The 14465-nt window shown below is 63.9% G+C and overlaps 2 protein-coding genes across 2 annotated transcripts; one reads left to right on the top strand and one right to left on the bottom strand.

Moving 5' to 3' along the window:
- The first annotated feature begins 4377 nt into the window (after positions 1 to 4377).
- On the top strand, positions 4378 to 6759 carry DLX4 (distal-less homeobox 4). The gene is made up of 3 exons (XM_014889397.2): positions 4378 to 4657; positions 5535 to 5728; positions 6505 to 6759. The coding sequence occupies exons 1-3, from the start codon at positions 4378 to 4380 to the stop codon at positions 6757 to 6759; spliced, it is 729 nt and encodes a 242-aa protein (XP_014744883.1).
- A 3279-nt stretch (positions 6760 to 10038) lies between these two features.
- DLX3 (distal-less homeobox 3) lies at positions 10039 to 14443 on the bottom strand. The gene is made up of 3 exons (XM_014889435.2): positions 14104 to 14443; positions 13405 to 13595; positions 10039 to 11554 (listed from the first exon to the last, which is right to left on the bottom strand). The coding sequence occupies exons 1-3, from the start codon at positions 14420 to 14422 to the stop codon at positions 11234 to 11236; spliced, it is 831 nt and encodes a 276-aa protein (XP_014744921.1). The 5' UTR covers positions 14423 to 14443; the 3' UTR covers positions 10039 to 11233.
- Between the last annotated feature and the right edge of the window lie 22 nt (positions 14444 to 14465).

The raw sequence follows: 14465 nt of genomic DNA, 5'->3' as shown, positions 1-14465 counted from the left end.
ATCCCCCAAAGGGGCTCCGCGCCGGGACGGGGGCGCGGGGAATTCCCACAAGGGGGGGAAATTGTGCCTGTAATTAATGGCAGGCTCTTAATGAGCCCTGCAAAGAACGGCCGGGATGGGGAGAGACCCTCTGGGGGCTGGGCCTCAGCTCTGCCGGCCGGGAATTAACGGGAATAAACAACTGGGAATGACCGGGAATTAACAATTGGGAATGGCCTGGAATTAACGGGAATAAACAACTGGGAATGACCGGGAATTAACGGGAATAAACAACTGGGAATGACCGGGAATTAACAATTGGGAATGGCCTGGAATTAACGGGAATTAACAACTGGGAATGGCCGGGAATTAACAACTGGGAATGGCTGGGAATGACCAGGAATTAACGGGAATTAACAACTGGGAATGGCCTGGAATTAACGGGAATTAACAATTAGGAATGGCCGGGAATTAACGGGAATTAACAATTGGGAATGGCCAGGAATTAACGGGAATTAACAACTGGGAATGGCTGGGAATGGCCAGGAATTAATGGAAATTAACAACTGGGAATGGCTGGGAATGGTCAGGAATTAACGGGATTTAACAATTGGGAATAGCCGGGAATTAACAACTGGGAATGGCTGGGAATGGTCAGGAATTAACGGGAATTAAAAACTGGGAATGGCCGGGCATTAACGGGAATGAACAACTGGGAATGGCTGGGAATTAACGGGAATTAACAATTGGGAATGGCCCGAAATTAACGGGAATGAATAGCCGGGAATGAAAGGGAATGGGAATTCTCCAAATGGAAATCCCGGGGATGATTTTCTCCCCGGCCATCTCTCCTTGTTATTTCCACCAGGGCCCTTTGATGCCTTTGCTTTCCAGCCACGCGTCCCCGTGAAAATCAAACCCAGATCGGCGTCCTGGAAAATATTTGGAGGTTCTGAACGAAAATCTCGGCTCTGGGAGGGGGATGAGGCGGGGGAGCAGCGCTGGGCTTGAGGATTTTGTGATTTCGGTCACATCTCCGTGGTTTCATCGCAGCTCTGAGCGGGGATGGGGCAGGGGAGGGGTCCTGGGCGCGGTTGTGGTGTTGGGGAAATTCTGATTTACCCCCCCAGGGGCTGGAAATGGGAGCAGGAACCGGAGCTCGCCTTCCCAAGCCCATCCAGGCTCCAGAAGCCGGGACCAAACACCTTCGGAGCTTCTTTTGGCAGAAAATTTCCAATCCCGGACTTGTTGGGAGCTTTTGGAATGAAAGGGGACGGGGAGTGTGGGTGGGGAATCAGCGCGAGCTTGGCTGCCCCTCGTGTCCCTCCGCCACTGCCCAGCCCCTGCCGTGACATCGCTGTCACCTCCCACGTCCCTGTGTCCCCTGGGGCCACCCCTGCGCCACCAGGTCACCTCCGGTCGCCATTCAGCGCCGGGGGGAGCAGCCCCTGGGGGCTCTGGGGGTGTCTGGCACCACCCGAGGGGACAAACGCGGGGTCACCGCTCCCCTCCGGGGCAGCGCCAGCCCCTGGCACCGGCGCTTTCCCCTCCCTGGGTGTCACCCCCTTTTCCCAGAGGATGCTCCCCACCATCCCCTCACCCCCCTGCTCCCCCTGCCCGGCTTTTCCCGGTGTCGAGACGCCCCAAAAGCCGGAGGGGGGCGGCGGGGGGAGCCCAGCTCGTGCTGCAGCGTCTCCCCGGCTGCCCCGGGACCATTCCCGGCTGGAGATAGCGCGGCTGCTCGGCGGTGGCAGCGCGGGCGTGTGGGAGGGCAGACGCCAGGCTGTCTGCTCCCACTCCGCTGGGCTTGTTATTAACTTCTCCTTGGGCTGCCATTAACCCAGAATTCCTGCTCCTGGCTCCAGGCTTTCCCCGCGCCGCTCTATCTCCAGCCTAATTACAGCTGTTGGGATCTCCCTTTATCTCGGGGGATCTTTGGGGTTTGGTTACCTGGCACACGCGTTCCTGGCTCCCCCCTCTCTCCTCGCACGCCCATCCCTGCTTTTCCCCTTTAATCCTTCCTGCTTTCATCAGCCCCGGCGGACGGGAACAACCCCGGAGCCTCCGCGGTTGTTCCCGGGTGGATCCGCGTCCCGCGGGTCCCTGAGAGCATCCCCGGCGCGGGGACCGCCTGCGACATTAACCCCGCGTGTGCCGGAGCCTTCGCGGCCACCGCGCGGGGCTCGGCGTGTGCCGGCACCTTCCAGCCCCGCCACCGAGGCTCGGGGTTGGCTCGGAGCGCGGCCGTGATTTATTTTTTTAATTTAGCACGGGTTGAGTGGGTGTGTTTGTCTTGGCAGCGGGGGCGCCGCTCCAACCCCAAACTCCGCTCCGACAGCCCCGTCCTGTCCCTGCCAGCCCCCACTGACACCAGCCGGGGCTGGCACCCGACCCGGCCGTGCCCCGTGCCCACATCTGTCCTCGAACCCGCCCAAAACCAGCACAGCCCCAGGCTTGGTGCCAGAGTTTTATCTCTCCTCCCAAAGGGGTTTGGAGCAGGCGGTGCTGTCCCCGTCCCCTGTGCCCTGTGCCCACCCTTGGCACACGACCGGGCTGAGATTGGCACCTTCAAACCGCCGGTCCAGAGGGTGGAGGAAGATGAGGAGGATGAGGATGGTGTCACCGCTGTCCCACTGCTCCCCCTGGGCTGCCCCTGCTCGTGGGTCCCCCCTGGAGATCCCTAAATGGGGGAGACCCCTCCCCACTCTCTGGGTGGGGTGGGACGGAGTGGGATTTTGGAATGGAATTTTCGGATAGGATGTGGGGATGGAATTTTGGGATGGGGAGGGGTCCCGTCCCTCCTCCCACCCCTGATGGAACAGAGCTGTGCCGCTTCGCCCCAGCCAGGAATTGAGCCCTGGGTGTCGCCCCTGCTCCTGTCACAGGGCAAATATTGTCCCCAAACAGCCCTGGGGACACCGTCCTGCAGCACCTGCCGCTGGGCTCTCGGCTTAGGGCGGACATTTTTGGGGCGCTTTTATTAATTACGGACACTTCTCCCATCCACCTCGCAGCAGAGCGCTGGGAAAGCGCAAAGGGCTGGGAAGGGGGGGGTCGTGTCCCCCTGGATCGAGCTCCGGGACATTCGCGGGGTCCGCGGTGACGGTGGGGAGGGGGATGCCACCCCCAGCCCCAGCGCCGGGTGAGGAGCCCGGCAGGGAGCGGAGCCGGCGGGAGCTGATCCCGGCAAGCCGAGACCCGTCCCGCAGCCCGTGGGGGCTGAGTCACGGCGGGGAAAGTGAGGAGCGGGATAAAAGCGCATCAGGGCAGCTTTTCCTTCCTTCGCTCCTCGCCCTCGGTGCCGGCTGGGCCGGGAGGGCTCCGCGGGCGCGCGGCGCGGCCAGGGCTGAGAACATCTGGAATTCTCCTCTGGGGAATTTTCCCCTGAGGGTCCCCGGAGTTTTGTGACCCCCACAGAGGCTTCGCCCCACACCTCAGTTTAAGGCTGATGTGGGATTTGGAGGCCGCGTTGTCCCTGGGGATCATCCCGGGACTAAGGGACATCCAGGCTGTGCCGGGAATGGTCCCCAGGTGCCATCGGGGCTCAGAGTGGGGACACAGGGCACGGTCCCCGAGTGTCCCCGAGCTGGGTTATTTATATCGCAGCGCTGGCCCCGGCGAGGGTGACCCAGAGCCGGTGGCCACACGGAACCAGGGCTGGGACCCGGCCCAATTCCAGGGAGGGGACAGGGGGACCCTGCGGGGGTGGCAGCAGGGACAGCGCTGCCTTCCCCGCGGTGTCACGCCGCCGTCCCCAAAGCCGTGACAGCCCCACAGAGCCCGCCCAGAGGTTCCGCTGGCTGTCCCCAAAGCGGTGACAGCAGCTCCCGGGCCCGGACCGGGCGGGTTTGTCCCCGTGGTGCCCTGGTGGCCTCGCCGGGGTCACGGGGGGCGCGGCCGGGCTCGTTGTCACCCGCCGGGGGTGGCTCGGGAGGTGCCACCCCCGGTCCGGTATCCCGGGAGTGTCCCCAGCCTCCGGACCGCGTGTCCGTCTGTCCCCGCCGTGTCTGTCCCCGCCGTGTCCCCGCCTGCTCCCGGCGCTGCCCCGTGTCCCCCCCCCGGGGGTCACTGTCCCCACACTCCCCGTGGGGGTCGCGGTGTCCCCCAGCCCCAGGGAGGGGTCACAGTGCCACAGGTGGGGGGTGGCCTCGAAGGGGGTCCCATACACGGGGGGGGGGGTGGGCATGGGGTGAAGGGGGTGCCCCGGAGCGTGACGTCACTGAGGGGGCGGGGCGGGGGCGGGGCTTTCGGGGCATCCCCGGGCTCGGGGCCGCGGCAGCCGGAGCCGTCGGGGGGCGACGGGGGCTTGGCTCGGTCCCGTCCGGTCCGGTCCGGTTCGGTTCAGTTCAATTCTGCCGCGGGGGCTGCGGGCACTGCCCGGCCCGGCCCGGCCGGACCATGACCATGAGCTCGATGGCCGAGACCCTGCTGGGCTCCGACCCCTCTAAAGCCGCGTTCCTGGAGCTCGGGCCCCCCCAGCACTACCCCCCCCTGCACGGCCTCCCCCCCTCCGGCCACCCCCAGCACGACCCCCCGCCCTTCCCCTCCTACGGCCGGCCCGGGCCCTTCCCGTACCCCGGCGGGGCCCCCCCTCCGCCCCACGGGGGTCCCTTCCTGCCCTACGCCCCCCCCGGCGCCCCGCACGCCCCGGCCCCCGGGGCCAGGCTGCAGGACACAGGTAAGGGGAGCGGGGGGACCGGGATGGGGCCGGGATGGGACCGGGATGGAGCCGGGATGGGACCGTCGGAAGCGTTCCGGAACTGGGCTGGGCTGGGCTCGGTGTGGGGTCCTGGGGGGTGCCGCGGTGCCAGGGGTGGTGTCCCCCCGTCCCCAGAGCGCCCCGATCCGCAGGGGACACGTGGGTGGCTTCGAGGAGCTGCGGGCACGGGGAGCATCAGCACCTCCAAGCTGAGACCCCCAAATGCCCCCTGGGACCCCCACCTGCCCACACGCTGCCCCCTGAGCCCCTCAGGCTGTGCCCCCCGGGCCGGGCAGGGTCCCCCCTCTCTGTCCCCAGTTCCCTGCCCTGCTCCATCCTCATTCCCCGCTGGTTTCCCCCAAAATCTGCGGCAGGAACTGCGATCCGAGCCAGCCTGGAGAAGATCGGGACCCTCGGGCTGCCCGTCCCAGGGGTCCCGAGTCCCGCTGAACCCCCCGCTCTGGGTGACACCAGGCTGGCACTGCTGGGCCAGGGACCCCCAGCTGGCCCCGGTGGCTCCCCCGGGCAGGGGGGTCCATCCTGGTGCCCCCAAATCCCCCGGGGGGCCCTGCCTGGCCCCCCCAGCTGGGCACAGGCCGAGGCCTGTGTCCCACGTGCTGCCGTGGATGAATGGTCCCATCCTTCCCTTCCTCCTCTTCTCTTGCTCTCCCCGAGGTTTCAACACCAGAGAAAAGCCCCCAGACCCCCAATTATCCCCGCGGACACCCCCGGTAGCCACGGGGATGATCCAGGCTGGCTTTGCTGCGGTTTTGGGGTGGTTTTAGGGTGATTTTGGGGTGTCGTTTTAACCTCCCGCTGTGTTTGACGGCTTGTGGCTCCTCTCCCCCATCCCCAGAGGCCGAGAAGCCCCTGGCCTTGCCCAATGGCGAGCTGCGGCTGGGCGGGAAGGCCAAGAAGCTGCGGAAGCCCCGGACCATCTACTCGAGCCTGCAGCTGCAGGCGCTGAACCAGCGCTTCCAGCAGACCCAGTACCTGGCACTGCCCGAGCGCGCCGAGCTGGCGGCACAGCTGGGGCTCACCCAGACACAGGTTGGACCCGAGAGGCGACACCGAGGGGACATCGGGGACCGCCCAGGGGCCACCATCGCGCCGCCGGTGGCCACCGGGATGAGCCGTGCGCCCGCTCCCGCTGCGGGCCGTGCCCGGCTGGAAGCGAGCCGAGCCGAGCCGTGCCCCGGCGGGGGGAGCTGGCGCCGGTGGGCCCGCAGGGCTCGGGTTTGGGGCGCCCCTGCCCGCACCTCCCAGCGGCAGCGGGACTTTCCCAGCCCCGGAGCCTGGCTGGCGGCCCGGCCGTGCCCGGCTGGGCGGCCCCGGGCCGCGGGACGGGGCGAGTGGGTTTTTGAAGGCGATGGGGAGAGACAGGCAGGCGGCAGCGGTGCAGCCCCGGAGCCAGGGGCGAAGCGAGCTCATAAAGCCGGGGAAGAGGAGACAAGTGGGAACCTGCCGGCAGCGCGGGGGGGACGGCGGGGAGGAATGAGCGGGGCCACCACCCCAGCGAGCCCGGCCCAGCCCCGGCACCGACAGCGGCGGGGGCTGCCACGGGCTGGGGGACCTGGGGACACTCTTGGGACACTCTTGGGACACTCCGGGGACACTCCTGGAGACTCTGTGGGGATTCCCGGGACCTCTCCCCACATCCTCCCCCCGCCGCTTGTGAAGGGTTGGGCTCCCAGCGTCCCTTATCCCCCAAACCCCTGCAGGAATGGGGGCAAGGGGGCGTCCGGGGGGGGCTGTAATTGTTCCAGGAGGGGTTTAGGGGGTGTTGGGCTCTTCCTCCCCCCTCACCCGCCTGTCCCTGCCCGCAGGTGAAGATCTGGTTCCAGAACAAGCGCTCCAAGTACAAGAAGATCCTGAAGCAGGGCCCGAGTGTCCCCGACGGGGAGCAGCCCCCCCAAAGCACCCCCGCCCTGTCCCCCTGCTCCCCCAGCCTCCCCCCGCTCTGGGACCTCCCCGGGCCCGGCAAGGGACCCCCGCTGGCCCCCGGGGGCTACCTCAACACCTTCGGGGCCTGGTACCAGCCACACCCGCAGGACGCCATCCCCAGGACCCCCATGATGTGACAGTGCCACCAGCAGCGCCGGATCCACCGAGGGACACCGAGGGACACTGAGGGACACTGAGGGACACTGAGGGGGACGCTCTGTGCTGCCCCCCCAGGATTGGGAGCCCAGCGAAGCCCTGGGGGAACCCAGCGAATGGAGGAGAAGGAGGAGGAGGAGGAAGAGGATGAGGATGAGGATGAGGAAGGTGCCAAGGACGTGCAGGAGCCCGGGGATGTCCTGCCTTGTCACGCTCCGCAGTGACCCAGCGCCCTGCGCGCCATCCCAGCGGGACAGGACTCGGGCCCGGGTCCCCCCATTCATGGACAGGGGGCAGGGGGACCCCAGGAGGGGTTGGGGACCCCCCCCCCCCCGGCCCCCCCATCCCCCCGGCCTGGCTTTATTTATAAATTCTGCCGGTTTTTTGGTTGTGCCCCCGTTTATAAACAGGCTGAACATTGATCGGTTCTGCTGCTCCGCTTTGGGGTGTCCCTGCTTTGGGGGAGACGCTTCCATCCAGAACCTCCGGCTCTCCCAAATCCTGGGAAATCAGCCCAGAGGGGCTGGGGGGGGGGGGTGCAGGGTCAGGGGCTGGGGCTGTGTCCCCCCAAAATCTGCCTGAAATGGAGCCAAATTACAGGAGTTGTGTGGCCGCGGCTCTCGAGGGGCTCCTGGCCCCTCCTGCGGGGAATTTGGGGCAGTTTGGAGCTGGTGGAGATGTCCCCCCCAAGCAGGGGTGGCGGTGGGAGGGCAGGGGGGACACGGGGCAGGTTGGGGACACAGCTGAGCCCTGTGTCCCCTGCCCTGTGTCCCCACGGACACCCTGGGAGCGAGGAGGGTGTTTTGGGGCAGGAGCTGATTCCCCTCTGCAGGTTTGGTTTTGTGCTTCCAGAGCCCGGGCTGGAAAACAAATCCCTGCCTTTCCCTTCTCTTCCCAAGTCATTATTCCCCGCTTCTCCCGATCCTGCTGGGTGTTTGTCACCTTCAGTGGGGCTGAGACCCCACTGGGACCCCCCAGCACCAACATCCCGTGATCCTCGTCCCCGATGTTCCCACCCCGCGGTTCCCCTGCTCCAAGGGTCCCTTCCTGCCCCTTTCTGGAGCGGTTTTGGTTTCACGCCTTCAGCATCCCACGGGTCCGGGGTTACCCAGCACCGGGAGCGGGGCTGGCATGGAGGTCAGAGCCTGGCACTGGGGCTGGTGGCACTGGGGACCCCCGTGTCCCCATTCCAGCCCCCTCTGGGAGTTCTGATCCCACAGCCAAGGGCTTTGGGGTGCTGATCCCAAAGAGTTTAGGGTGCTGATCCCAAAGGGTTTGGGGTGCTGATCCCAAAGAGTTTAGGGTGCTGATCCCAAGGGGTTTGGGGTGCTGATCCCACAGGGTTTGGGGTGCTGATCCCAAGTGGTTTAGGGTGCTGATCCCACAGGTTTTGGGGTGCTGATCCCACAGGAGGGGTGTCCCCTGCTGTCCCCACCGGGGGATGTGGGGCCCGGGGGCTGGGGCTGCCCGGGATCCACAGCCAGGCCTGGGATGGGTGAATTCCCGGTGGGATTTTCCCGGAGGGATGGAGCCCACCCTCCCCACCGAGGGTTCGCTTTGCACAGCTCTGGGCAAGGGGAGAATTTCCCATCCTGGAGCTCGGAGTCAGGGCCGCGGTGTCACCTCCGTGTCCCCAACAGGGCACCCCCAGAGGGGGGATGGGGACAGGTGGGGACAGAGCCATCCCGGCCGTGACTCCGGGTGAGCCGAGGCTGGGCCGGGCCGGGCTCCGGGGCTGGGGCTGCCAGGCCGGGCCGTGGGCGGGCGCTGCCCCCGCTCCCGGGGCTGGCACCGGGTGACGCAAGGGCTGCAGGTGTCGCAACGGGGCAGGAGCGCGCTGGGAGGGCTCTGCTGGGTCCGGGGTGACAGCGGGGGGACACGGACACTGCCACCCCCTCAGTGTCACCCCCTCAGTGTCACCCCCTCAGTGTCACCCCCTCAGTGCCACCCCCGGCAGGGTCACCCCCGCAGTGTCACCTCCCGGCACTGTCACCTCCCCCAGCCCTGTCACCCCCGGTGCTGCCATCCCGGGGCTGTCCGGGCCGTCCCCTTCAGGGGTAACTGGGACAACTGGGATAACTGGGACAACTGGGACAACTGGGATGACGAGGAAAGGTCGTTATGTGCCTGTGCCAGGACAGGTCAGGGATGCTGGGGACAGTGGGAGGATGTCCCCACCCCTGTGGGGACCCTGGTCCTGGCTCCCATTCCCGTTCCCATTTCCATTTTCCAGGCTGTTCCAGCACACCGAGCCCGCTCCCAGGAGGGATCTCGGGGTCCCACATCCCATTTTTTGGGGTTTATGGGGGGTTCTCAGCCACATCCGGGCTGCGAGATCAGCGGGAGGAGCTGGGGATGAGGGGGGACAAAAGGGGGACAGGACCCTGGGGGACCCTGGGGAGATGGGGCAGGGGGGCTGGGGGAGCTCCACGATCCCAAAGCTTTTCCCGGAGCCCTTCCCGATGCTGGGAGGGAGCGGGGATCGCTCCTGGCCGAGGGCAATGCGGCATTTACATAATCCCTGGATATGTAACCCCGCCGCCTGCTCGCGGGTTTTATTTTCCCTCCTCCTCCTCTAAATGAAAAAAAAAAAAAAATTAATTTAAAAAAAAAAATTAACAAGTGAAACCAAACCTCCCCGACCCCACAGCGCTGCCGGGGATGGGCGGATCCTGTGGGATTTTGGGATCTTGGGGAAGGTTCGGTGCTGTCCCCAGCCTCGGTGTCCCCAAAAGGGACATCGGGGCAGCGCAGGCGCCCTCCCAGTCTGCAGGGCTGGGAGCTCACTGGTCCCAGTAAGGGAAGCTCCAGGGTCCCGCGGCCATTTGGGGAATACTCTGAAAACCGGGAAAAAATTCCTTTTGCTGCCCCAAATTCCCTCTCAGCAGCACAAAGTGGGGTTTGGGGTGAGGCGACATCACCCGGTGCCACCCCACGCCCGGCTGTCCCTCCCAAAAAAATGTGTCGCGAGTCACAGAAGGTTTAAATCCACATTTCCCGAGGTGGAAAAAACCCAAAATCCTGCTCCCTAAAAACCTCCTGAAAGCGGGAGGGAAAAAAAAAACCCCGGTGTTCGGAGCTTTAAATGCAGAACTTTAATTAATGAACATTTCCAGCCCGGCTTTGGGTCCCCGGGGAAGGAGCAAAGGACACTCGGGGACACCCGAGGGGGTTCCCATCAACCGGGAGGGATTTTCCTTAGGAAAAAATAAAAAAACTTTATAGACAAAAAAAAACAAAAACAAAAAAAACCCAAAAAACAAACCCCAGACTGAAACCAGTTTGGTTTGGAACAACTTTATACAAACGAACCTTATGTACACTCCCTTTTTTTTTTCCCCCCCAAAACACCCCTATTTATAGAAGGCAACATAAATAAATCCCCGGGACTGTACAACACTATGAACACTCCTTAAAACGGCACTTTCTGCTTAAAAAAATAGCATTATTCTCTTAAAAAATAGGAAAGAGCTCGGTTATATTTTTTTTTCCCTTTAAAATAAGTCGTCGATTTCCTAAAAAAAAAAAAAAAAACGAGGCATTTTCGCCATTCCTTTACGCACAACTGGAGGCACAGCCAGAAAGATGAACACGAGTTTTTCTCTTCAAACAATAACTTAAATCCATTCCTGAACCGCTTAAATATTAAAATATTTCCCTCCCTACCCCCAACCCGATTTTTTTTTTTTTTTTTAATTTAAATTTAATTTTAAATCACCACCTTCTGGTCTGAGCATCGTCCCGGGTGATTCCGGCCGGGATGAGGGTCCTGCTTTGCTCCCGGGGAGTGTCCGTGACCCCCCAAAAAAAGTGTCCGTGACCCCCAGAAAAGTGTCCGTGATCCCCAAAATCCCGTGGATTTCGGAGCCAGGGCCGAGCTCCGCTGGGGACAGGCACTCCTCCTGTCGCGACAGTGGCGACACAAATCCTCCATCGCGGCGGGATCCCGGGGTCACTCCGAGGGGTCACCCCAACAGGCAAAGCTCCGGCGAGGGATGAGGATCTTCGGGGGCCAAATTTATCTTGGGGGAGGTGGGGGGGAGGCGGGAGGAGGGAGATGTGTGATGGAAAAACCTCAAAAATTCGAAAGTAGCAGAAGGATTTTCCGGATTTTCCACCTTTTCCTGCGCTGGGAGCGTCTGAAGCCTTTGCAGTCCTCTGGTTCCTGAGATGAGCTGAGAGGATTTCTAGGGGTGCGCGGGGGTGTCCTTGTGTCCTTTCCTTTGCTTTCTTTTTTTTTAAAACTTTTTTTTTTCCTTTTTTTTTTTTCTTTTTCCCTTTTTTTTTTTTTTTTTTTTGTGTAGGAAAAACAAAGAGACAAAACCAAAACGCGGCAAGGAGGAGAAGGAAGGAAAGGAAACCAAGGACTCCAGCAGCGTCTCTGAAACTCCCCCACCGCCCCCTTCCCCCCCCAAAAAAAAAACCAAAAAAAAAACCCAAAAAACCCAAACCCCATCAGTACACGGCGCCCGTGCTGGGGGGCCCGGGGGACGGGTGGTGCATGGGGGGCGCCGCCTGTGCCTGGTGGGGTCCGTGGAGGTTCTGGGGGTGGTACCAGGGGTTGTGCTCCTCCAGGAACCCCGGCGAGGAGCTGTAGGGCAGCGGCTGCGGCAGCGGGGTCCGGGCGCTGCCCCCGGGGCTGTCCCACACCGGCGGGGACGGCGGAGAATTGCAGGCCATGGAGTCGCTGTTGTTGGGGCTGTGCTCCAGGGGCACCTCGCCGTTCTTGTAGAGCTTCTTGAACTTGGAGCGCCGGTTCTGGAACCAGATCTTCACCTGAGGGGTGGAGGGAGAAGGGTCAGAGAGACGGGAAGGGAACGGGATGGGATGGATCCAGGAAAAAGGGTCAGAGAGATGGGATGGGATGGATCCAGGAAAAAGGGTCAGATCCTCGGGAATGGGTTGGATCCAGGAAAAATGGTCAGGACTCTGGAAGGGAATGGGAGGATGGGATGGATGGAGAGAAAAGGGTCAGAGAGGTGGAAAGGGAACAGGAGGATGGGATGGATCCAGGAAAAAGGGTCAGGACCCAGGAAGGGAATGGGAGGATGCGGGAGAGGGGACAGCAGCGCGATGGGTTTGGATCGCAGGGACACCGGGCAGGGGCGTCACAGGGAACTGCCCTGGGCACTGGGATGAACTTGGGGGGTCACAGTGACCCCAGAGACACGAGAAGGGACAAAAGGGACACGGAGGTCATGAGGACCTCAGACACTCTGGCGCACAGGAAGGGACAAGGGGCAGAAGTGACACCTGAGGCGCCACGGGAGGGGACATCCTGGGGACCCCACACGGCGCGTGGGAGGAAACTCCTGGGGACAGGGGGGTCGTGGGAAAGTCACCCTTGGTGTGAGTGTGACAGAGAGCACGGACACAGCACGGACACGCCATGGACACTCCATGGACACTCCATGGACATTCCATGGACACGGACACGCCGTGCCCCGTGGACAGCACCCATGTGACACCTGGTGTGGCACGGACCCCTCTGGGGACACGGGCGTCACCAGGAGCCCGTCACGCCACACGCCGGGCGTCGGGAGCGTCCCCGCGCTGGGCGAGGCGGCGCTGGACGCCCTTGGCCCTGGGCGAGGGGCGGGGGTGGCGGTGGTTGTCACCCAAACAGGATGTCCCTCTGGGAGCGGGTGACGCGCTCCGTCAGCCCTTTGCCGAGTGTCCCCGATTGCTTCATCGCCCAAGGGAGGAGGAGAAGGAGGAGGAGGAGGAGGAGGAGGAGGAGAAGGAGGAAGGCCAAGGGCGGCACAAGGGCGCCGGCGCCGGCCCCGAGGCAGGGAGGGCACCGCGATGGGGCGCGGAGGAGTCACAGCTGGGGGGGACAGAGGGGACAGGGGGGACAGAGGGGACAACGCGCTCCCCCTCCCATCCGCAGAGCAGATTTGTCCCCGCGCCCTCAGGACCCCAAGAGCGGGGGTTTCGCCCCGAATTTGGGCGGCTGCGGGGAGGAGGAGAAGCTCATCCCGCACGTCCCGGCTCTTCCAGTCCAGCCTGCAGGGCCACCCCAGCGCCGGGGACAGCGGGCGTGGAACCGGTCCCCAAATCCCTGCCCGAACTCAGCGGGATGGGGCAGCTGGAGCCAGGGGGAGCCTTGGGAAGTCTGGGCAGTAGGGGCACGCTCCGTGCCTGTGTTCTGGAAGGATTTGGGGTCCGGAGGTGCTGAGGGATGGGGTGTCCCCAACGCTGATCCCCAGCATTGATTCCCGGCGCTCTGCTCGCCCGGGACTCGGTGCCCCACATTCCTGGCACACCGGGTGTGCCGTGCCCCAGGATCTGCCCGGTTCCCGGGGCGGGATCCAGCCCCAAACCCCGCGGTGCAGTGAGGTGTGGGACGGGGCCGGCTCCAGAGGAACTGGGATAAACCCCGAAACTCCTGGGCTCGGTCCCCTCTCCCCTCCGCCTCTGTCCTGTCCCCCTTTCCCCCGGCACAGCTGCAAGGTGGGGAAATCTCACCCTGAGCACCCCACAACCCCCAGCACGCCGGGAACTCCATCCCTGCGAGCCGAGCCCTTCCCAAATCCAGGATTTACAGAGGAGCGGCTCCCCCTGCGCTGCCCGCGGTGGGGATTTGGGGTGTCCGGGGGGGGGGGGGGGTGGAATTTAACCCTTACCTGGGTCTGGGTGAGCCCCAGCTGTGCCGCCAGCTCGGCGCGCTCGGGCAGTGCCAGGTACTGCGCCTTCTGGAAGCGGCGCTGCAGGGCGGCCAGCTGGTAACTGGAGTAGATGGTGCGGGGCTTGCGGATCTTCTTGGGCTTCCCATTGACCATCCGCACCTCCGGCTCCGGCTCCTCCTTCACGGACACTGCGGGAAGGCGAGGGGTGAGGCGGGAAGGGTTCCCGGGCCGGTGTCACCCCGTCCCCAGGTCGGTGTCAGCCCGCTCGGGGTGCTGGCAGTGTCCCGTCCCCTGTGACAGCCTCTGGGACATCCCTGGGATGTGTCCCGGACTCTGAATCCAGAGCGGATCTGTCCTGGAGCCCCAAGAGCCGCCAGCAACTCCTTGTCCCCAACCTGGGGACACCCCGAGGGGTAAAACCCCAGAAAGACCGAGGACACTCGGTGGGCTAAGACCCCACAAACACGGGGACACCCGGAGAGGTAAACCCCACAAATCCGGGGACACCCAGAAGGGTCAAACCCCACAAATCTGGGGACACTCGGAGAGGTAAAACCCCACAAATCCGGGGACACTCGTAGGAGTAAAACCCCACAAGTCTGAGGACACCCCGAAGGATAAAACCCCACAAAGCCCCCACTGGAACCCCAAAGGAGCAGCGGGACGGACACGACCCCTCTGCCCCCCATCCTTTACCTGCTTCCTGCGCCGGCAGCTGCTGCTCCCTGAAGTGGCCGTACTGGCGGTACGAGGGGCTGTAGGAATATTCGGATTTGGGCGAGTAGGTGCCGGCGGCGCCGATGCCGTTCAGGTTGAACTGGGGGTAGGGGTAGTGGCCCACGGGCTGCCCGTACGACTGGCCCGGGTAGTAGTCATGCTGGCCCGTGTAGTAGCCCAAGTCGGTGACCGAGGACTCCGGCAGGGTGGGAGAGTCCTTGGAGGCTGCGTGGCAGCTCAGCGAGCCCGAGAGGTCCGTCAGGATGCTGGAGAGCTTCTTATCGAAAGAGCCGCTCATGGCTGGCGGCGGGGAGGGGGCAGCTGCCTGCCCGGCCCGGGGA

The sequence above is a fragment of the Sturnus vulgaris genome, chromosome 27, assembly GCF_052056855.1.
Source record: "Sturnus vulgaris isolate bStuVul1 chromosome 27, bStuVul1.hap1, whole genome shotgun sequence".
Lineage (NCBI taxonomy): Eukaryota > Metazoa > Chordata > Aves > Passeriformes > Sturnidae > Sturnus > Sturnus vulgaris.
Note: the sequence above shows the minus strand (reverse complement) of the source record. Positions and strands in the feature narration are given on the sequence as shown.